This window comes from Saccoglossus kowalevskii, chromosome 15 (genome assembly GCF_978046115.1).
Source record: "Saccoglossus kowalevskii chromosome 15, keSacKowa6.1, whole genome shotgun sequence".
Taxonomy (NCBI): Eukaryota; Metazoa; Hemichordata; class Enteropneusta; family Harrimaniidae; genus Saccoglossus; species Saccoglossus kowalevskii.
Genome location: NC_140655.1, coordinates 4,132,937 through 4,157,330, shown reverse-complemented (window position 1 = coordinate 4,157,330; position 24,394 = coordinate 4,132,937). Strand labels below are relative to the sequence as shown.

Genomic DNA, 24,394 nt, shown 5'->3' with positions numbered 1-24,394 from the left:
TTGCTGAGCCAGTCAATGGTTTGCTGAGCCAGTCAATGGTTTGCTGAGCCAGTCAATGGTTTGCTGAGCCAGTCAATGGTTTGCTGAGCCAGTCAATGGTTTGCTGAGCCAGTCAATGGTTTGCTGAGCCAGTCAATGGTTTGCTGAGCCAGTCAATGGTTTGCTGAGCCAGTCAATGGTTTGCTGAGCCAGTCAATGGTTTGCTGAGCCAGTCAATGGTTTGCTGAGCCAGTCAATGGTTTGCTGAGCCAGTCAATGGTTTGCTGACCCAGTCAATGGTTTGCTGACCCAGTCAATGGTTTGCTGAGCCAGTCAATGGTTTGCTGACCCAGTCAATGGTTTGCTGAGCCAGTCAATGGTTTGCTGAGCCAGTCAATGGTTTGCTGACCCAGTCAATGGTTTGCAGAGCCAGTCAATGGTTTGCTGAGCCAGTCAATGGTTTGCTGAGCCAGTCAATGGTTTGCTGAGCCAGTCAATGGTTTGCTGAGCCAGTCAATGGTTTGCTGAGCCAGTCAATGGTTTGCTGAGCCAGTCAATGGTTTGCTGACCCAGTCAATGGTTTGCTGACCCAGTCAATGGTTTGCTGACCCAGTCAGTGGTTTGCTGAGCCAGTCAGTGGTTTGCTGAGCCAGTCAGTGGTTTGCTGAGCCAGTCAGTGGTTTGCTGAGCCAGTCAGTGGTTTGCTGAACCAGTCAATGGTTTGCTGACCCAGTCAATGGTTTGCTGACCCAGTCAATGGTTTGCTGACCCAGTCAATGGTTTGCTGAGCCAGTCAGTGGTTTGCTGAGCCAGTCAATGGTTTGCTGAACCAGTCAGTGGTTTGCTGAGCCAGTCAATGGTTTGCTGACCCAGTCAATGGTTTGCTGAGCCAGTCAATGGTTTGCTGAGCCAGTCAATGGTTTGCTGAGCCAGTCAATGGTTTGCTGAGCCAGTCAATGGTTTGCTGAGACAGTCAATGGTTTGCTGACCCAGTCAATGGTTTGCTGAGCCAGTCAATGGTTTGCTGAGCCAGTCAATGGTTTGCTGAGCCAGTCAATGGTTTGCTGAGCCAGTCAATGGTTTGCTGAGCCAGTCAATGGTTTGCTGAGCCAGTCAATGGTTTGCTGAGCCAGTCAATGGTTTGCTGAGACAGTCAATGGTTTGCTGAGACAGTCAATGGTTTGCTGAGCCAGTCAATGGTTTGCTGAGCCAGTCAATGGTTTGCTGAGCCAGTCAATGGTTTGCTGAGCCAGTCAATGGTTTGCTGAGACAGTCAATGGTTTGCTGAGACAGTCAATGGTTTGCTGAGCCAGTCAATGGTTTGCTGAGCCAGTCAATGGTTTGCTGAGCCAGTCAATGGTTTGCTGAGCCAGTCAATGGTTTGCTGAGCCAGTCAATGGTTTGCTGAGCCAGTCAATGGTTTGCTGAGCCAGTCAATGGTTTGCTGAGCCAGTCAATGGTTTGCTGAGCCAGTCAATGGTTTGCTGAGCCAGTCAATGGTTTGCTGAGCCAGTCAATGGTTTGCTGAGCCAGTCAATGGTTTGCTGAGCCAGTCAGTGGTTTGCTGAGCCAGTCAGTGGTTTGCTGAGCCAGTCAGTGGTTTGCTGAGCCAGTCAGTGGTTTGCTGAGCCAGTCAGTGGTTTGCTGAGCCAGTCAGTGGTTTGCTGAGCCAGTCAGTGGTTTGCTGAGCCAGTCAATGGTTTGCTGAGCCAGTCAATGGTTTGCTGAGCCAGTCAATGGTTTGCTGAGCCAGTCAATGGTTTGCTGAGCCAGTCAATGGTTTGCTGAGCCAGTCAATGGTTTGCTGAGCCAGTCAATGGTTTGCTGAGCCAGTCAATGGTTTGCTGAGCCAGTCAATGGTTTGCTGAGCCAGTCAATGGTTTGCTGAGCCAGTCAATGGTTTGCTGAGCCAGTCAATGGTTTGCTGAGCCAGTCAATGGTTTGCTGAGCCAGTCAATGGTTTGCTGAGCCAGTCAATGGTTTGCTGAGCCAGTCAATGGTTTGCTGACCCAGTCAATGGTTTGCTGAGCCAGTCAATGGTTTGCTGAGCCAGTCAATGGTTTGCTGAGCCAGTCAATGGTTTGCTGAGCCAGTCAATGGTTTGCTGAGCCAGTCAATGGTTTGCTGAGCCAGTCAATGGTTTGCTGAGCCAGTCAATGGTTTGCTGAGCCAGTCAATGGTTTGCTGAGCCAGTCAATGGTTTGCTGAGCCAGTCAATGGTTTGCTGAGCCAGTCAATGGTTTGCTGAGCCAGTCAATGGTTTGCTGAGCCAGTCAATGGTTTGCTGAGCCAGTCAATGGTTTGCTGAGCCAGTCAATGGTTTGCTGAGCCAGTCAATGGTTTGCTGAGCCAGTCAATGGTTTGCTGAGCCAGTCAATGGTTTGCTGACCCAGTCAATGGTTTGCTGACCCAGTCAATGGTTTGCTGACCCAGTCAATGGTTTGCTGAGCCAGTCAATGGTTTGCTGACCCAGTCAATGGTTTGCTGAGCCAGTCAATGGTTTGCTGAGCCAGTCAATGGTTTGCTGACCCAGTCAATGGTTTGCAGAGCCAGTCAATGGTTTGCTGAGCCAGTCAATGGTTTGCTGAGCCAGTCAATGGTTTGCTGAGCCAGTCAATGGTTTGCTGAGCCAGTCAATGGTTTGCTGAGCCAGTCAGTGGTTTGCTGAGCCAGTCAGTGGTTTGCTGACCCAGTCAATGGTTTGCTGACCCAGTCAATGGTTTGCTGACCCAGTCAATGGTTTGCTGACCCAGTCAATGGTTTGCTGAGCCAGTCAGTGGTTTGCTGAGCCAGTCAATGGTTTGCTGAACCAGTCAGTGGTTTGCTGAGCCAGTCAATGGTTTGCTGACCCAGTCAATGGTTTGCTGACCCAGTCAATGGTTTGCTGAGCCAGTCAATGGTTTGCTGACCCAGTCAATGGTTTGCTGACCCACATTGTAAGATGATTACACAATTATAACATGTAGGGTCTAACCAACATGAACATAAGACGTCAAACTGATGGACATGTTTAATATCAATAAAAAAAACATTCCCTTTCAATTTATTTCATCAGGTTGTTTAAATTGCCATATAGCAAAGTTCACACATAAAAAATAAAAGTATATTATGATAGTTTGATACATGTCTAAATGCTTGTATTGGTACATAGGGCTGTTACTTTGGTTCATTCATCCCAATAAGTTGAATATAGTTACTGGTATTCTGTGGTGTTTTGGTGTAAAAATAACACCACTGTGACAGTAATCTGTTTATAATTTGAAAACCATCTGTGTTCCTATATGTCACATAAGCTCACTTAATGAAAAAACTCCTGTGTAATATCTTGGCAATGAAGAAATGGTATGCTAATCCACTCCTTCTGACAAGAATCTTTTACAAAGCAGTTAGATATCTATCACATGTAAATTATCTGACATTTGCAATTAATTATCTGCATAAAGGTAGTGGTCATAAGACCATGAACAAATGTTTATAGACCACAAAGCATGCAAGTTATAATTTTCACCAGCCTGACTGAAAAGTTACCTGTCCCAGACATATGGTTGGGCAGTATTTACATAATACTTGGATATTCAAGTAATTTTTCATAATAAACTACTGAAGTAATATTTTGATGTTTTAGTCATAATATAATCTGTAATATGTTTGTCAAAGGACATTACTTTTTATCACAACAAATTTTAAGTATGATTTAAATTTTTTTAGGGAGTTCAGATTTCTGTATAAACTTTCCATTCACTGTGCATGCAATATTTCTGTTTATATGTAAGATAAGTATGTGTCTGGTATTTAAATAAATGGACTCGTAATGGCATGCATTTCATGGTTCTGTAAAGCAGTATTGCATTGTGGGTAACATTTTAAATTACCCGATACAAATGTATATGTACAAGTGCCCCTTGCCAATATTCAAGTTTTTTGTCATCGTGCACATCATTTTTTTTTCCCCAAAAATTTTGACTCTGCCAATATGAATTTGTGCATAAAAATTGCCAAAATATTGCACTAAAATTTGTGTTCAAAGGGCCGAGACGAGCTGTCGCCGTATTAGAAAAATTTATAGCGACAACAATTTTTTAGCTCCGCTGTCGACTTTGTCGAGCGGAGCTTATCATATGAGTGATTGTCCGTCGTCGTCGTCCGTCGTCGTTGTCCGTCGTCCGTGTCAATGTTTTACTTTTTCGACTTCTTCTTGAAAACTACAAGCCTGAATGCTTTGATACTTGGTGTATATGTACCTTGGGTAGACCTCTCTTAGGTTTGTTCATTTCATGTTGATATCTTCAATTCTCTAATTTTGGTGAATAATTTTGTCATTTTTGGTAAAAAGTGATATTTTCGACTTCTTGTTAAAAACCGCAAGTGCAAATGCTTTGATAATACATATATAGGTACTACATGTGGACCTCTCTCAGATTTGTTCATTTTGTAATGATATCTTTAATTCTCTAATTTTGGTGAATATTTTTGTCATTTTTGGTAAAAAGTGATATTTTCGACTTCTTGTTAAAAACCGCAAGTCCAATTGCTTTGATACTACATATATAGGTACTACATGTGGACCTCTCTCAGATTTGTTCATTTCGTGATGATATCTTCAATTCTCTAATTTTGGTGAATATTTTTGTCATTTTTGGTAAAAAGTGATATTTTCGACTTCTTGTTAAAAACCGCAAGTCCGATTGCTTTGATATTACATATATAGATACTACATGTGGACCTCTCTCAGATTTGTTTATTTTGTGATGATATCTTCAATTCTCTAATTTTGGTGAATATTTTTGTAATTTTTGATAAAAAGTGATATTTTCGACTTCTTGTTAAAAACCGCAAGTCCAATTGCTTTGATACTACATATATAGGTACTACATGTGGACCTCTCTCAGATTTGTTCATTTCGTGATGATATCTTCAATTCTCTAATTTTGGTGAATATTTTTGTCATTTTTGGTAAAAAGTGATATTTTCGACTTCTTGTTAAAAACCGCAAGTCCGATTGCTTTGATATTACATATATAGATACTACATGTGGACCTCTCTCAGATTTGTTTATTTTGTGATGATATCTTCAATTCTCTAATTTTGGTGAATATTTTTGTAATTTTTGGTAAAAAGTGATATTTTCGACTTCTTGTTAAAAACCAATAGGTTAATTGCTTTGATATTACATATATAGATACTACATGTAGACCTTTCTCAGATTTGTTCATTTTGTGATGATATCTTCAGTACTCTAATTTTGGTGAATATTTTTGTCATTTTTGGTAAAAAGTGATATTTTCGACTTCTTGTTGAAAACTATAAGTCCGATTGCTTTGATATTACATATATAGGTACTACATGTGGACCTCTCTCAGATTTGTTCGTTTTGTGATGATATCTTCAATTCTCTAATTAATTTATTTTGGTGAATATTTTTGTAATTTTTTGGTAAAAAGTGATATTTTCGACTTCTTGTTAAAAACTGTAAGTCTGATTGCTTTGATATTATTCATATTGTTCATTTTCTAATCATGTCTTCAGTTCTTTAATTGAAATGTGCATTGCTAACAGCGGAGCTATCTCAGCCGATAGGCTGCTTGTTTACTTGTGGGGATAGTTCTAGTGTAAGCGTACTTACCTTGTTAAGTTTAAGAAGTCAACAAGACTGCTAAGTAAATTGTGAATGCTTGTTGCCATAAAAATGAAAGCATGTACATTTCTTGGTGTACCTGGTCAAGCCAATAAAATGTCAAACTAAAAATCACTTGTCTCCGGCATGTCACTTTTTTTATTTTAGTACCATACCATGGTAGTCCATCGAGGTGTTCTTTTTTAAAGCCAATTGCCTTCAGAATATGGTTGGTGAATTCATCGGCTATGCATAATACAATTAATCAAGAACTGAACAATTATTTGTATAATCAGTTATATAGACTGCCAAAATCTAGCTACGTCAATTATGGGAAATCTTGTACTATGTACACGTAATCTTGCGTGTTATCAAAAATAATCTACTCAATTGGAAACAGGATCTATAAAATTCTCCACAAAAAAACACATTACAACCCATACTTTATAGCCGACAGTGAAAACACAATAGCATCAGATTTAGATCCTAACTCATTGTGGTCTTGGAAAGTGCATATTCTTGGCCAACAAATGTTATTCCATTTTGTACTGCGATAGTTGACGTGTTGATGTGTCAAGTATTACGTGTACTGTTACAGCCTTGTAATTGCAAGAAATCCACATCAGAAGTTTCTTGCCAATAGTCAAACATCACAGCCTAACAGAGGATTCAGTTATTGCAGTTTTCCACATATTTGGGTGTCAGCCACACAATCACGCATGAAATTATCTTTTCGACGATCAAATATATTACAAAATATTCAATGTAAAGCATTTTCCATTATCTTTACTCTTGAGTTGTTTCCAGTATAATCATGAGGTCTGTTTTTTCAAAAGTTATAGAACAATTTTATTTGTGTTATCACTGTGTGCAGATAAACACTAGGTTAGTGGTGTTCAGCACAAGCCAAGCAATACAATATTTATTGTAGTGAAGACAATGATAACTTTATGAACAGAACCATATGCCTGGTTTCGATCAGTTCAACTCTTGAACGCCATAACTTTCAACCCAAATTTCACCCCCCCCCCCCAATAGGTTCAACAACTGCTTCAGTTTTAAACAATGTACAGTATTAAGGAATATTATTTCAAGTAAAGCTTAAATAACACTCATCGGACACCATTATTTAGCACTATATATTTGATTGTTAAAGACTGCATTAATGCACTTTCCATATGTACATATTTCTAATAATTCCAGTGACAAATCACAGTTGATGCAAACTTGACCATGCAATAGTCAGATTTGTCGGAAAGAATCAAAAATAATTTTCCAGACTAGCATGACAAATAATTCAGTCATAGTTTGCATTCAGTGTCAAAACGTGTATAACATGTACAAATAATTCATAACACAAGAATACTAATGTTAAGAAAGCAAAACAACAACGACACAAATTTAGTTTCGTATTGCGTTGTATTGTTCCTTTAAAAGTAAAATATGGAATACAAGAGAACTTAAATATGCAGTTGAAGATGTGATTGACCACAAAGAACACCATATATTCTTTCAATATAAAATCCAAAATTAAGACAAGTAGTATTTACCCATATAGTTTGGTAATTTGTTTGAAATCACATTTGTATAGTATACGTAATGGACTTAATAAAGTACCCCTAGTAATTCAATCAATGTCTATTATTATACATCTACCACCAAAAACAATAGAAATCTCTGTTCAGTGAAAAGCTGTTTCTGCATTCGTTGATGATGCAAATGTATCTGCACTAGTTCCAAAGTTTTTCTTATATGTGATAAACTAAGTCACCAACAATGAATGCGTTCTGTGTTGTTGACGTCACATCTGTTTTTCATTGAATGCAGAATTAAGAAAGTGGAAAAACAAATATTTGATTTCATTTTGGGCTGTTATCTCTCATTAAACTATTACTACAGCCGAGGGAAGATGTATAATAATAAGGTAATTTTGAGAATACCAGAAAGTATGCACTGAGGCAATATGGGATTGCATTGACCTTCACTATGTGTCAGTCGATACGATTGTTGTATTGTATCTGTGCATTATTGGTGGCATTCTTGTGATAACCTAATATTACGTTACAAAGTTGTTAATTCCATCGTTCCATTCTACTGTAAGATTAAGAATACAGTCAAAACAATGGGAATATTGAGGTCAGTGAAACTTGTCCAAAAACAAAATTGATGTGCAGTTATTATTTGAATTTTGTTTCTTGCCATCTTTCATAGATTATGGTTTATCCCTGAAATGAACACAGAAAAGCTAAACTCCACTGTAACATGGATGCAGTAGATACAAACTTGACAGGAGTATGGTAAATATGAACTTGAACCCAATCTCGATAGGGAGGCAGTATTAAAATATGAACCTGAACTAAACCCAGCATTGAGTACTGTCAAGTACTTTATTCTCAATTGAAATTTATTTTTGCTGAAGGGATACATCTGTTAAAAAGAAATCTAGGAAAAATGCTCTTTTACCTATATTTTACATTCAACTCATCAATCAGTGAAAATAAACTTCATACAAAAAGACACGTTTTTTTTTTCAGCAAAATGAACCAGGTAATGCAGAGAATATGCATCTGAACCCACCCTTGACAAGGATACAGTAAATATGGACTTGAACCCAATCTTAATAGAATGCAGTAAATATGAAACCCAATCTTGAAGGAATGCAGTACAAACCTATGTTGCTTAGCATAGAGATAAACCCAACAGTATACAGTGAATACATCTGTGAACTTTATCAGTTTCTCTAGTCATTTTTTGACAAGTTTCAATGAAACACTCCTCATTCTACTTAGCTTACACACTCTGATAATTTTAACTAAAAATATAAATCTGTCAAATTAATTGCCACCACCTCGTTGATTCAGAGCTGATGCCAAATCCTGCTGAAATTGTTTGCGACTTGCTTCACTTTCTAGAGTTGCATATGACCTGTAGCAAATAATGAAAATATAATTTAGTAAACAAAAGATTAGAATAGTAGAGTATTTGCTTTACTTGTATTAGTAGCACATGTTTTCTTTGGTCAAACTAATGAGATATTTTAATGATTCAGAAAGCAACAAATGCAATTTTTAGTTTATGTGCTTCTATTTGAAGATAAAAGAATAAATATGGAATATGTAATTTGCATAATCAAACAAGGACTACTATTTGGAGATTCAATTTGCCTCTGATATACCCACTGAGACACAAACCCTAGATCATCCCATTTACCTTAAAGATTGGTGGTGGTAGTCCTGGCTACATGTGTTCAATATGGGCCAAATACTACATATAGCGATGAATTCAAACACACCCTTAAAAATGCTAGTAGAAATTCCCCTGATCTGGAGTAAGTACTACCGGAAAAGGTGTACAATTTATTTACCTTAAACTGCCCACAATATCTCTTGTCTTTCCAAAATAAATCTCATTTAGTGTATTCCTGATTTTGTTTTCCATATCCTGAAAAAATAACATTTAACTCACATTAGTAAAATAAACAAGGACATTTATTTGTGTGTGTGTGTGTGTGTGTGTGTGATAGAAATATTCAAGTATTCCTAATGAGTGAAATGCCTCATACTGCCCTCTATAGACAACATTTGAAAAATCATTTGTCTTATTAAAAATATAGTTGATTTAGTATTCCAGGAGTGCGTACACTATCATTTACAAATAGCCCCCAAAAACATTTGAAACACAACAAGCACAAATTTTACATGTTTCACACCTATGAGGGTACCACTGTATATCATGTTTTCTCTGTTACAGACACTTACATACAGGAATGTTAAAAATGTGAGATTGGTGTCCCTTAAATTTGAAGCGCATTATTGAGAAAGCAATAAACATGGCATAGTAAGTATACATGCCTCAACCATTTTGCCGATATTGACGATATGTGGTGTGGCATCACTGACATTAGTGTCCTGTTCTACTTGTCTTGTTAAACTACCGCCTAGGTTCATTATACCAGATCCACTTTTGTTAGTCTGCAAGAAAACAAACGACAAAATAATAGAAGTTTAAAACTTTGATTTGATTTATAAAATAATTCTGAATTTGAGTAGTCATAATGGATAAGACCACTAGCACTGTCATCTATGTAAAATCATGAGAATGGTATTGGAAATCAAAGCATACACTCACCTGTAACCATAACATGGCGGTGGACGTCAGCTTGTAATGTGCACTACGACCACTGGGTTTCTCCTGCAAAACACACAAATGAATAATGGGCGGTCTCAAAAATAAAAAAAAACACAATCCCATTTCATAGTCTAACACCTCCATCAAATATAGGAGTTCCTATATGCAACTATATGCAAATGAGTGTTCCTACATTCCAATGGTTGAAGGGAAAGTCATAACATGCCTGAAAATGTTCCAGGAAATGATACAATGTTCCAAGGGAGACTGATAGAGAGATAGCCATTTTCTGATCAGTATATTTCATCGCCCACTGTACATCAAGTCATTCCTCATCCCACCTCAACTTTCAATTCCCAGATTTTATAATTTCTTACCGATACTTCAACAACGTGGATAGAATCCCAACAGCCTTGTATTTTTTTGGAGCCATCTCCTGCCTTCTTGATAAGTATAACCCCAGCAAACCCATGATCCAAATCCCATAAATACACTGAAGACACACCCCCTTCAAAATACCTGCCATAAAGATACAACAATGTTAGTATAATATAAATCAGGTCATGTTCCATACAAGGGGTAAATAACAGTATTTTTACTCATGTCAAACATTGTCCTGCTGGGAATCCTGGTTTAACCTTTTAACTACCATTTCTCTCTTTTCATCCCAAATTCGCAAAATAGTCCCGTTTATAGTTCATACTTTCCTTCAGAAGACTGGGACGAAAACAGTTAAATTGGCTCAAATTTTGTCTTTTGACCTCAAAATTAGGGTTTATTTCCAGAAATTGTAGAATATAAGAAAAAAGTGCAGAAAAATTTTGGTGAGAAAGTCTGGTGGTGAAAAGGTTGAGGGAAGATTATGCACAAGTTTATTAGTGTATGCACTCTCAAATTGGCTTCATCATCTGAAAATTTTGGCAAATTCCAAACAGAATTTAACCTAGTCTTGACAAATTTAAAAGGTAAGGAAGGAGGAGGATTTACTATCACTGTTTAGACACAAAAATGAAATGGCAGAAACCAACAAGCCAAATGAAAGGCATTAATTATTCGTTGGTTTTCAATTTCACTATTTTCCATTGATAAGTGAAATTCACTAAATTAAATCAATGTGAACATGAAAGATAACAATAGAACCCTGCCAATTTGTTGAACTTAAAACCAAGTGAAATCGCTCAAAACATCGAAATAGAAAAAATAAATAATTTTGGAATAATTTGGTAACATCTTCCATTGATTTTAATAATTTATGACATAGACTAATGAGTTTATGAAGTAACTCAATCATAACTGAATACTTTCGTGCATTAACTTCTGAATAACTAAAATATGTGCAGTTTGCATGTTCCAAAAAAAAAGTTGATTACTCACATTTCTCTGTATTGGTCAAAGGCAGAATTGGCTTCCACTTCCAATTTTCGAAGTCTTTCAGATGGCATAGCCCCGTCCTCCAAAGGCGGGTCATACATATTACTCCATGGTGACCTAATAAACAAAAATACTAATGATGTCATGTTTAGTTTTCGCTGTCTGGAACCATGGTATATGCAGGCTCCATCATTTCTAGTTATTTTGCAGAATTTTTATCAAAATCAATGACATAAATATGTGAACAATTTCAAAATAAGGAAAGGAAATAATTTCTTGTGACCTTACCTGTATGAATCACCGTCTCTGTTATAGTCGCATAATAAATAGTCTTTCCCCACTGTTTTATCACGTGCTATTTTTAAAGGTTGATCTACCGAAGAAAGTAGGTCTTCACATAGATCAGGAACCTACAAATATAGTATTTAGTATCAGCTTTTCAAATGAAGCATAAAAACTTGACAAGACAATCATATAATATTGCGCAATTTTATCTGCTGATATTCATAATGAATAGTTAAAGATAGTTAAATGTTAACAATGTTGCACTCTTCCCCAATAATGAACACACAAATCAAAAATGTGACCTTTAGCTTTGACCAGGAAATGCACTCAGGAGTCGCATGAGGAACATGTTTGCCAAGTCTGAAGGCCCTGGCTATTTCCCTTCTATAGTGGTATACAAAACATACATACCTAGAAATGTGGCAAGGTCTCTAGAATCGCACATGAAACATGCTTCACGCTGGCGCAGATAATAATAGCTAATTTTGAATGTTGCTGCAATATCTATTGATTCACAATCAAAGATGTTTACAGCAATTCAAACCATTTATTATTCAACACCCTACCCCCACTCCACCCCACCCCACCAATCGGACCTTGAGACGATACTCACCAGATCAATGAGGTCACTGAGGTTCTTCTCTATTTGTTGTGGAGGAAGTCGTCTCATCAAATCAAGGGCACAGTCCAACTGTTGATCCGTCTTAAATGAAAAGAAAAAAAGTTTTTAAGATCATAGTACAATGAAATCTGTCTAAATTAAACATCAGTGCAATGAAACCTGTCTAAATTAAACACCAGTACAATGAAATCTGTCTAAACTGAATACCAATGCAATGAAACCTGTCTAAATTAAACACCAGTACAATGTACAATGAAATCTGTCAAAACTGAACACCAGTACAATGAAACCTGTCTAAATTAAACACCAGTACAATGAAATCTGTCTAAATTAAACACCAGTGCAATGAAACCTGTCTAAATTAAACACCAGTACAATGAAATCTGTCTAAACTGAATACCAATGCAATGAAACCTGTCTAAATTAAACACCAGTACAATGAAATCTGTCAAAACTGAACACCAGTACAATGAAACCTGTCTAAATTAAACACCAGTACAATGAAATCTGTCTAAACTGAATACCAATGCAATGAAATCTGTCTAAACTGAATACCAATGCAATGAAACCTGTCTAAATTAAACACCAGTACAATGAAATCTGTCAAAACTGAACACCAGTACAATGAAACCTGTCTAAATTAAACACCAGTACAATGAAACCTGTCTAAATTAAACACCAGTACAATGAAACCTGTCTAAATTAAACACCAGTACAATGAAACCTGTCTAAACTGAATACCAATGCAATGAAACCTGTCTAAATTAAACACCAGTACAATGAAATCTGTCTAAATTAAACACCAGTACAATGAAATCTGTCTAAATTAAACACCAGTACAATGAAACCTGTCTAAATTAAACACCAGTACAATGAAATCTGTCTAAACTAAACACCAGTGCAATGAAACCTGTCTAAATTAAACACCAGTGCAATGAAACCTGTCTAAACTGAACATCAGTAGAATGAAACTTGTCTAAACTGAACACCAGGTCCAGTGAATCCTGTCACCAGTAAAACCAACATCACTACACCAACATGCAACTGAGAAAATTATTTGTTTACAGAGATGTTGAGTGTATAGAAGTTTGCAATATTAACAAGCCTATTGGAGAACACTGAGTACTTATCTTTGCCTCTGAGTAATAATGTTGACATACATATTTGACTTAGGGGAGAGTACCGGTTGCAACCCCGGTCATAGGAAAGGTGTGAAATGCGTACTTAACAGTTTCCTTTGTGATTCCATGAGTCTTTATTTCAAATAGCTGTTTTTAAATCGAGCAGGTTACGAGCATCGCTGGCATGGAAATACTAAGCATATGGTAATATTATCGGCCCACGTATTTAATTAATATAAAAATCCAATGCTGTATACAAATTGTTGTTGCATGAAACAATGTTGTATTTTATGCATGTATTTATCACCAATTCCAAGAGTAAAAATCGTAACTTTCGAAGGTACGAGTATTATGACTCGTCCATACATTTCACTTACGTTTGTTACACTTGAATAAAGTATACCACATGAAAAGAATGTTATTTACAAAGTTTTAAATAGCCGAGCCTTCCTGATTCAAGCCTTTGTTGATTTGACAATGGTGGGTATCATTAATGTTTATTCTTTGCCTGTATCGCATTCCAGACAAAAAGTTCAAGATCGGTAAACAAGAAATGGTCGAACTAAAATGTCTCCTGTGTTTCACGTGCGACATGATTATTAAAAAAAAACAGAGTTAAGCGGTCATGTACGTTCTATAAATCTAACCTCGCACACATAATCTTGTATTGATGTGTTTTTTTTGGGTCAAACACGACGTTGCCTTTCAGTTAACTCTTCGCGAGAGTTTACCGATTTTTTGAACAAATGTTAAGTAACTATATCGTTTTGCGTCAAACTGGGTGGCCCGAATTTAAATGTCAGTGCGTGAACTCATTGAGGTCATTGCCCATTGCCGCACGTAATTCCCCGCATAATTCAAACACGTGGTTATTCAGTCGAAATGTACGCGAATAATGCGATCGAAGTGCGCTGCGAGTTTATTATCGAAAAATTTAACATTACGCATGATATTGTATGTTATTGTATGGTTAATATTACATATTCACTTTATTTCGAATAAAATAATTCACCGATGAGTCACAAGTATTTAAAATATTTTCTCGACTTTCGTTAGACACCTGACTCCGGGACATGACTATCTTTTTCAATGATTTAAATGCGCCCATGTTTATATTTGCGTAATAATTACGAATGCAACGCATTATCAAGTCGGTAATATTGAAATATTCACAGACCCAATAGCCCGGGTTAGTGTCCCAACAATAATAAAAATAACTTAGTTTGCGTAATTATTATAAAAGCAATACATTGCAAAGTTGAAATACTTAGAGCCCGTGCAATACTGTAAATATATTTGCATTATTAGAAAAGCAGCACACTAAGTAAACAATGTTGAAATATTCAAAGCCAATACAGAGTTGAATACAAGTTGTGTTATTACAGTACCGCCGGATATGATAACAAATTTACGAGATCAAAGCGCGGACCAAGAAAGAAAAGGGTTGCTAAGGTAACGCGCCAGTTCAGTGCGTGACTTGGGGTCAAACTTTGGTCAACACACACTTGATGTCAGCATCGCCGCGTAGCAAGTTTCGCAACATACTTGAAGTTCAATTGTGCCCCAAAATGATGTCGACGATCACTCAATTGTCGTCGCGCATGTTGTACCAAGTCCATGATACACCCCGTTTCGACTTTGGCTTGCTTTTACTTCTTACCGTAGTGCATGTTCTTGTTCACATAAATGCGACCTCTCACCAATGTATTAAAACACTTTGAATTTATACTTATGCGTGATTATATTTGGTCTACGCGAAACATTAATCTTTCTAAACATTTTCTGAGACCATGCATGATATATATTCACAAAATAATGCGATCATCTTTCATATTATGTTGATCTCTACGTCTTTCTGGATTGTTTTGTGATTTTATTCCAAGGCTCAGGCAAATAAAATAATGTCAACTATTATAGACTAGTTTCCTAGCTTTTTGTGATCCTTTGAATTTCCCAGTTCTTTGTGTTCATTAATGGTCTTGACAATAAGTGTGAATTGCTGTGCGAGCCCACCGCGGAAGACCGCGGTCAGCCGGCGTCATGGAATCATGCATAAATTTGCATAATATGCGGTCGACCGGCGAGCACCCAACAGCACCGCGGTAATGACCGCAGTGCACCGCCCGTTTGATTTCCTACTCTTCCCTTATACATGTACTCTAAACTATAATTGAAGGAAGTAACATAATGTATTTTTATGTTTTGTCTTTACCATACAGTACTCTCAGATGGTACATGTGATAGTTATTATACAAATCTCATAATATTTGGTCCAATAACCTAATATCCCATGACTAAAGTTAAACACTAGCTAAACATAAATATAGCACACAGAGATATACAAGTTTCATTTTAGTTTCACACAAGCAATCTGTTACACTCACATGTGTACTGGGATTATTCTATGTACATATTCTTATTGTTACCGTAAATACTCACTTTAGTGAATATAAATCTGTTTTTCTGAAGCATGAATTAATAGCATGAAAATAAGAATTCTTCTCTTGTGCACAAATTAAAGGAATACTTTTTAGTTCATTAAATCAATTGTGATTCCTCTTTGATCTAACGTCACAGCAAGTTGGACACGAAGTTGACAAATTGTACAGTGACTGGCAATGAAGCTTTGCAAGGAGAACGCAAATCAGCCAAAAATTAGTGCCATGACATTCAAGTTATGTTTGTCCAAGATAGACATTTAGAAAACAAAGCAATCTTGTTTCACCCCCTCCAAATATAGTTCATTATATTCATCGTATTCATTGAATAATTTAGATAAAATTACAAACTCAAAATTACGCTGCAAATAACTGAAAGTTAACTGAAATTTTACACTCAAAGGTTCACAGAGCAATAAGAGGTCTTTAGGCCCCCTCACCCATAAGTCCTGCCTCTCACCCATTTTAATTGTATATGCCCCTCTTCAGGACACATACAGTACAGTTCTCGCGGAAGCTTTGGCTTCACTTCAGCTTCACCTTCGCTTCAGCATCGCATCATTATGGCATTGTTATGGCTTCAGCATCGCTTCAATGTCGCGACATTAAAAGTTAGGCGGTTTTCGCTTCGCTTCATTGTGGCCTCATTGTGGCGACAATGTGGCATCAGCATCGCTTCATCAAACAAAGAAGTACAGAACTCATTTTGCCCAACCTCTCGCCCGCTTTCGCTTTTCAATCGCTCGCTTTTGCGACCGCTTGTTGAATTTCCGCTTTATTTTCGACTGTGCAAAAATTCAGTTTTTCAGTTCATGTGAAGAAAAGAATGATGGAACAAACTGTTCTGGAGATTTCAAACCAGGCAACTTTTTCCCGGCGTGACGCCCGGGGGAATTAACGAGACTGTCGCGAATAATGTACTCACCGGCTGGTCCTTTGTTCTCAGCCTCGTGTCCTTTGTTCGCTCCAATGGCGTCGAAGTATGGTGACGAATCGTGATCAACCTGCGATCGGAGATTAGTCATTTTGCGAAGTTCCGCTAGTGAAATGTCAGAGATTTGGTGATCAGAAGACGATGTGCCCTGTTGGCGCGTGGATGATAGGCCTGTGGTTGGTGGATGTGCGTTCAAGGAACAACTTTTGAATTCCGTTTCTAGCTGGGAGATTTCCACCTGTAATTTTTGCTTCGCGATTCTCGCCAACAAGGATTGTTTCCGGCGCTGCAAAATAGCTAACTCGGCTTGGTCGTCTTCATCCCCGTCAGAAAACTCGTCAAAATATCCATGTGGTTCCGCGTGTGAGACTGTGGGCGAGTGACGTCGGTGGACGGCAGTTGAGCTGTTCGGTGAACGGCAATTCTCTTCCTCTGGCGGTGGACCAGTGCAGAATTTTCCATGCTTGCCCCAGTTGTGAGCTTCCACATCGAGCTTGCAGCCAGAGCATGTTGAGCGCCGCTTACTTCTTGGCATAGCGAGAAAGTAAATTGAAAATAACCCGAACAGAAATGACTGGGCACGAACAGCGTGCGATGTAAACAGTGCATGTAAACAGAACGAAGCGAATTGGCTACAAGAAACATGCGCAGTGGAGCAATTAAACAAACAAACGAAGTTATGCAAATGAAAAGTATGCAAATGAATAATTAACAATTTTGAACTGCGTACAAAATACAACAATGAAAAAACATACAATAAATCAATGGTCAAGAAAAACACAAACAAAAGACTATACTAAAGCTTAGATATAAAATCAATAAATTTTCCCAAGCAATTGACAATGAAGCTATCTTTAGTGCCTAGCAAGCACTTGAATTTCTCATGAGTTGATAACTTGTAAATGTTGTCATCATAAATTGCTAATTCAGCTTCAAATTTAGTACTAACTTGTACAATCTGACTATTTTTACATGTGAGTAATACATGAAATTCATCCCCAATAGCCAAAACAAGTGGAGATGCCGGGTTTCATGAAAGGCAACAAAAGTTGACTGACATTCAAATGATTGATGATGATTTTGGCTGGCAAAAAAACAAGGAAGTAATTCTAGTGATTTCATAGGGTAGTTCAACTATATAAGTATAATTTCACATAGTACGTTAAGTATGTGACGTCAATCTTTAAACGTTAAGTTACGAGTCCACTGTGTTTTATCAATTTCATAAGCTAACAAACAGTTGTTGGAGGAAGCACCTGACAAAAATGCTTCACATCCATATATGGGTATAGCTAGTTCCTGGTATTGTCAAGTACTGAATGTTGGTGAATCATCAAGCCTGTGGTGGAGACGTATAAGGAAGTTACAACTAACAAAGAAACCACGCCTCCTGCATATAAAAAAAACGCCCTGCATAGAATATTTAACAAACCATGCCAGAAATGAAATAAAACATAACAACCACAATTTAATACTTATAACAAAGACACAATTTTGTTTCATATAGTACTGTAAAATCTGTATTAGAAGCCGCAGCTTCTATTAAAATGGTACAATACAACAGAGAGGATGCGGCTTCTATTAGAGCATCTACACATATGAGAAATGATGAATTTTTGATTCCCAATTTTTTAAAAAAATGGGTGCGACTTATATTAGGGATGCGGCTTCTAATACAGATTTTACGGTACTATTTTTTGGGTTATTTTAACTTATTTTTTTAATGACATATCATGGTTTTTAAACTAGAATAATTTGTTTATAAAGGTATAAATTGGACCCTGCACAAGATTAAATCTACTTTAAATTTAATAAAGAGTATGGACAATAGAATTAAGGAAATTTAAGTCATGTTTTACCTCTACTGAGAATATGTGCAAAGCAACTATGAGAGAGAAATTCCTATTAAACATAATGTACAAATATTAAATTTTGCATATCACTAAAATAGTGTATATTTTAATAATATATGTATACAACCTTTTAGTCAATTCATTATTCAGTTTGATTATAATTTGGGTTGCCAATCTATGTTTTACATGGAAACAAGAAATCTGCAATCTTTTTTTAAAAATAACTCAATAATTGAAGTCTAAAAGTTTTCTATAAAAGCAAACAAAATAACTATTTACATGCTTTATATTTTTGAGAAAAATCATGTTTAAATTTTTGCAATTCACCATGCAAAACATTTGGATATAATGACAAACTTTCACCACATAAATGAATGTAAAAACTATAGATACATGTAAAATACTAATTTTGCTATTTTCTATGAGAGAACTCATTGTCAATACAGGTCTCTGTCCAGTTTTTAGTAATTGCAACAAAATAAATAATTATTTACACTCAGTTGAGACAGTTTATTAGTGCGATTCTTTCCTTTATTAGGCCCATGACGCATTTCAGCCATCTTGAAGCAGATTCTGAAATGTGTTACATGTTGAATGTGTGAAGCTTAAACTTCCAGCCATCTTAGCAATATGGCTCAAAAAACTGCATACATTAAAAAAAAGTAGCCATTAGCCAGTTATTTTGAATCAAATCTTGGAAAAAATCAAGGACTATTATGCTTAATGGGCATACCAAGTATGTAGAAAATATGTCCTTGTGCCAACGAGATTCAGTTCAGGAACGGCAGAAATGCTTGATTTTCGGTCTAATACATGCGAGTATGATATGACGTGTCAAGTTTGAATGTGATTGGTCAAAGCATGTTGGAGATATGAATAGCCACCCATTACGTTCAATGGACATACAATGACAGGAATGCTTGTTTTTGATGAATTTTTAGCACTAAATGGCCACCATTCAAATTGAATCATGAAACAAATGCATGAGCATACATGTACATGTATCATGGTATGATGTGTGTGTGTGAAGTTTGAATTAAATCTGCGGGACTAATCATAGACTAGATTCAGACTCAATATTTTTTATTAAAATGTCAGAATCATAACATCAAAAGTAGGAACAAAAGAGTTTTAACATTAAAGTTCCACTTTGCTAATCTGTTAGGAACCATCTCTTAACTAATGTATGCATCATCAAATGTTGAGGTTGAGATTGAGAATGTAGATGGGTAATTTGCTGCAGAATATTAATTTAAGCTAGCTTTGTAAAAAAAAACTAGAGGTTAGGCTATCATTGCGAAGCAGAATTCGCCAAGCGTTGGATTGTTCACCCACCAACAGCGAACGTGAGCTGGGATTAGACCGTTGTGAGACAGGTTAGTTTTACCCTACTGGTGAGTAGCTGGGATTAGACCGTTGTGAGACAGGTTAGTTTTACCCTACTGGTGAGTAGCTGGGATTAGACCGTCGTGAGACAGGTTAGTTTTACCCTACTGATGAGTAGCTGGGATTAGACCGTTGTGAGACAGGTTAGTTTTACCCTACTGATGAGTAGCTGGGATTAGACCGTTGTGAGACAGGTTAGTTTTACCCTACTGGTGAGTAGCTGGGATTAGACCGTCGTGAGACAGGTTAGTTTTACCCTACTGATGAGTAGCTGGGATTAGACCGTTGTGAGACAGGTTAGTTTTACCCTACTGATGAGTAGCTGGGATTAGACCGTTGTGAGACAGGTTAGTTTTACCCTACTGATGAGTAGCTGGGATTAGACCGTTGTGAGACAGGTTAGTTTTACCCTACTGATGAGTAGCTGGGATTAGACCGTTGTGAGACAGGTTAGTTTTACCCTACTGATGAGTAGCTGGGATTAGACCGTTGTGAGACAGGTTAGTTTTACCCTACTGATGAGTAGCTGGGATTAGACCGTTGTGAGACAGGTTAGTTTTACCCTACTGATGAGTAGCTGGGATTAGACCGTTGTGAGACAGGTTAGTTTTACCCTACTGATGAGTAGCTGGGATTAGACCGTTGTGAGACAGGTTAGTTTTACCCTACTGGTGAGTAGCTGGGATTAGACCGTTGTGAGACAGGTTAGTTTTACCCTACTGATGAGTAGCTGGGATTAGACCGTTGTGAGACAGGTTAGTTTTACCCTACTGATGAGTAGCTGGGATTAGACCGTTGTGAGACAGGTTAGTTTTACCCTACTGGTGAGTAGCTGGGATTAGACCGTTGTGAGACAGGTTAGTTTTACCCTACTGATGAGTAGCTGGGATTAGACCGTTGTGAGACAGGTTAGTTTTACCCTACTGATGAGTAGCTGGGATTAGACCGTTGTGAGACAGGTTAGTTTTACCCTACTGATGAGTAGCTGGGATTAGACCGTTGTGAGACAGGTTAGTTTTACCCTACTGATGAGTAGCTGGGATTAGACCGTTGTGAGACAGGTTAGTTTTACCCTACTGATGAGTAGCTGGGATTAGACCGTTGTGAGACAGGTTAGTTTTACCCTACTGGTGAGTAGCTGGGATTAGACCGTTGTGAGACAGGTTAGTTTTACCCTACTGATGAGTAGCTGGGATTAGACCGTTGTGAGACAGGTTAGTTTTACCCTACTGATGAGTAGCTGGGATTAGACCGTTGTGAGACAGGTTAGTTTTACCCTACTGATGAGTAGCTGGGATTAGACCGTCGTGAGACAGGTTAGTTTTACCCTACTGATGAGTAGCTGGGATTAGACCGTTGTGAGACAGGTTAGTTTTACCCTACTGATGAGTAGCTGGGATTAGACCGTTGTGAGACAGGTTAGTTTTACCCTACTGATGAGTAGCTGGGATTAGACCGTTGTGAGACAGGTTAGTTTTACCCTACTGATGAGTAGCTGGGATTAGACCGTTGTGAGACAGGTTAGTTTTACCCTACTGATGAGTAGCTGGGATTAGACCGTTGTGAGACAGGTTAGTTTTACCCTACTGATGAGTAGCTGGGATTAGACCGTTGTGAGACAGGTTAGTTTTACCCTACTGATGAGTAGCTGGGATTAGACCGTTGTGAGACAGGTTAGTTTTACCCTACTGATGAGTAGCTGGGATTAGACCGTTGTGAGACAGGTTAGTTTTACCCTACTGATGAGTAGCTGGGATTAGACCGTTGTGAGACAGGTTAGTTTTACCCTACTGATGAGTAGCTGGGATTAGACCGTTGTGAGACAGGTTAGTTTTACCCTACTGATGAGTAGCTGGGATTAGACCGTTGTGAGACAGGTTAGTTTTACCCTACTGATGAGTAGCTGGGATTAGACCGTTGTGAGACAGGTTAGTTTTACCCTACTGATGAGTAGCTGGGATTAGACCGTTGTGAGACAGGTTAGTTTTACCCTACTGATGAGTAGCTGGGATTAGACCGTTGTGAGACAGGTTAGTTTTACCCTACTGATGAGTAGCTGGGATTAGACCGTTGTGAGACAGGTTAGTTTTACCCTACTGATGAGTAGCTGGGATTAGACCGTTGTGAGACAGGTTAGTTTTACCCTACTGATGAGTAGCTGGGATTAGACCGTTGTGAGACAGGTTAGTTTTACCCTACTGATGAGTAGCTGGGATTAGACCGTTGTGAGACAGGTTAGTTTTACCCTACTGATGAGTAGCTGGGATTAGACCGTTGTGAGACAGGTTAGTTTTACCCTACTGATGAGTAGCTGGGATTAGACCGTTGTGAGACAGGTTAGTTTTACCCTACTGATGAGTAGCTGGGATTAGACCGTTGTGAGACAGGTTAGTTTTACCCTACTGATGAGTAGCTGGGATTAGACCGTTGTGAGACAGGTTAGTTTTACCCTACTGATGAGTAGCTGGGATTAGACCGTTGTGAGACAGGTTAGTTTTACCCTACTGATGAGTTTGTTCAGTCCTGCACCACCCAGTTAGAAAAGAATGATGTCTAAAGGTGTTATTACCCCACAAGACCAGGACTATGTATGTATTGGCATAATCATCACGACTAAGCGGAAAACCTACATTTGTTAGCAGTCTCGTTTCGACCCAAAATACAAATAGTACCCAGGACAAATGTAGCCACACAATGTTTATTTTATGGTCAATTTTTTGTAGAATAAATATTTTTCAAAAATATAAAGATATCGTCTTTTTCACTTTAAATGCAACTGTTTATTGGTGTTGTCGTACATTACTGTATTTGTCTTCAATTAGGAACCACTTTGTTACATTTTCAGTTCATGGTGGCTTATTTGTGGTTAAATTTGGGCAACTGTGTTTCAAGCCATTGTTCTTGCTCCATTCTGGTGATATATTATTGGCAATATTTCAAATTACAGTCTGACGCTTAGTCACTGTAGCCTTTATTTTAAATACTAAGTAAATGACCTGTTCTCAAACAGTCTAGAAAGTTATACAAAAAATAACATAATTTGGAAAACATTCACAGTTTGCCGTACAATCAATAGAAAAATAAAACAAACACAAATGCATTCCTTAGTAGTAAATGATCACGGTAGCGAAATCCAGTCATGTTGCATTCCACAGTTACAATTATTACTCAATTTATTTTTAAGATGTTCAAGTTACCTTGAATGAAGCAACTGCAGTGTTATAGTGCGTTTTACAATATATCGCTTGTTTTATGACATTCAAATTACAAAGTTATTGAAACTAAAATTTGTGTACGCCATTCATTATTGGCACTTTTAGCTAGAGTTATGCAATGTCACTGCACCAAGCATTCAGACAGACACTTTTGAACATCTGACTTTTCATTTATTGATTGAAAATTTCATCATTTGCATAAAGAAAAAGACTTAATCAAAGTTACTATGTCAGACTTACATCAAGCCTGAACATTCTCTTCATTTTTCGGCTATAACCTTGCTGTAGTTTAGCAGTTTCTGCACGATCTCATTACAATTTCAGTGATCTAACCAGGGGGGCATTAATTATGATAAAATATTTTTCCCACCACTGACCTCGTATGAAAGTTGAATTCAACTTTAAACTGATTACTTGGAAGTGCCAACAACCATCTCCCAGTTTGCACAATACCATTTTGAAAGTGACCTACGCTAAATGTCATCTGCAATATACTTGGCCATCTGACACACGCGCAGGTGATGACACCCCCTTTTTAAGTATATACTCAAAGTTGTATTAACATATTAAAGTGGAAAAAACAATAGATATACATCAAATGTATAAATGTGTATACATTTGTTCAGTCTGTTTTGAATGGCAAATGTATCAACAAGTGTAATGATATTGATAGGCCCTTGACGTTATGCATAGCCAGAGAACTGACTTTACTCTATGTATAATCCTGCAGCTTGTTGGCCATAATGTAGTGCAACACCATTCAGTAGTTATCACAACAATATCACGAAGGGATATGGCTAATACTAAATGTTGACCAATGGTCAGAAAGTGGTTTCCTCAAAAATGTACACAAACTAAATCACCAAAACTAAATGAATCATATGACGTAAAGGCATTATTTTTAACTGCGGAAATAATATAACCAACAAACCACTAAGTGTATTACATCGATCAAGTTCAGTCAATTCTGACGACTCCAGTATTAACATCGTGATGATTGCCGGTGGGTGGGGTTGCCCAATTTGAGTATAGTTGTATTTTAAAGTTTTCGTTAAATGTTGGTCGTCGCACGATAATAACATTAATTCACGTCAACATATAATTTCATCAATTGAGATAAGCACTATTTCGTTGAAACTGTAACAGTTGAAAGCATAGATATCAGCGACAGATGGGAAATAGTCTGGAGATGGACTTGGTCCCAAAAACTGTCGGATATCGGCTCGCATTGAAACACTCAGGTATACATTATAATCCGAAAAAAAATGAGATCAATGATTGACAACTAATTTTCACACATAGAAAACTGCTACAGTTGTGAGAAAATATAACTTACCATTTTGGTTAAAACCAATGTTGGACTATATCGTACTGAAACTGAACTGAAACTTTAGAACAGGAAGAGAGATTTGAGCAAAGATGGCTGCAACATCCGGGTTACAAAAGGA

The 24,394-nt window shown here is 37.5% G+C and overlaps 1 protein-coding gene and 1 long non-coding RNA gene across 2 annotated transcripts in view; one reads left to right on the top strand and one right to left on the bottom strand.

The window, feature by feature from the left end:
* The window catches only part of LOC144341610 (uncharacterized), a 17,665-nt gene extending 9,341 nt beyond the window's left edge, over positions 1–8,324 (top strand). The window contains exon 4 of the long non-coding RNA XR_014931747.1: positions 7,805–8,324. This is a non-coding gene — a long non-coding RNA (uncharacterized LOC144341610). The remainder of the gene's footprint in view (positions 1–7,804) is intronic.
* On the bottom strand, positions 6,994–24,394 carry LOC100376634 (F-actin-capping protein subunit beta isoforms 1 and 2-like). Its single transcript, XM_085508629.1, has 9 exons — positions 24,283–24,394; positions 11,991–12,080; positions 11,381–11,502; positions 11,096–11,209; positions 10,099–10,240; positions 9,722–9,784; positions 9,445–9,564; positions 8,958–9,034; positions 6,994–8,518 (listed from the first exon to the last, which is right to left on the bottom strand). Exons 1-9 carry the CDS (start codon positions 24,283–24,285, stop codon positions 8,428–8,430), a joined length of 822 nt encoding a protein of 273 aa, XP_085364755.1. The 5' UTR covers positions 24,286–24,394; the 3' UTR covers positions 6,994–8,427.

Excerpts from the sequence above, each read along its gene's own strand:
- LOC100376634 (XM_085508629.1), bottom strand. Across the intron at positions 10,241-11,095 it reads TTTGACCAATACAGAGAAAT|GTATTTTGAAGGGGGTGTGT; the intron begins GTGAGTAATCAA and ends TCTTTATGGCAG. Across the intron at positions 9,035-9,444 it reads ATATCGGCAAAATGGTTGAG|GATATGGAAAACAAAATCAG; the intron begins GCATGTATACTT and ends TTATTTTTTCAG.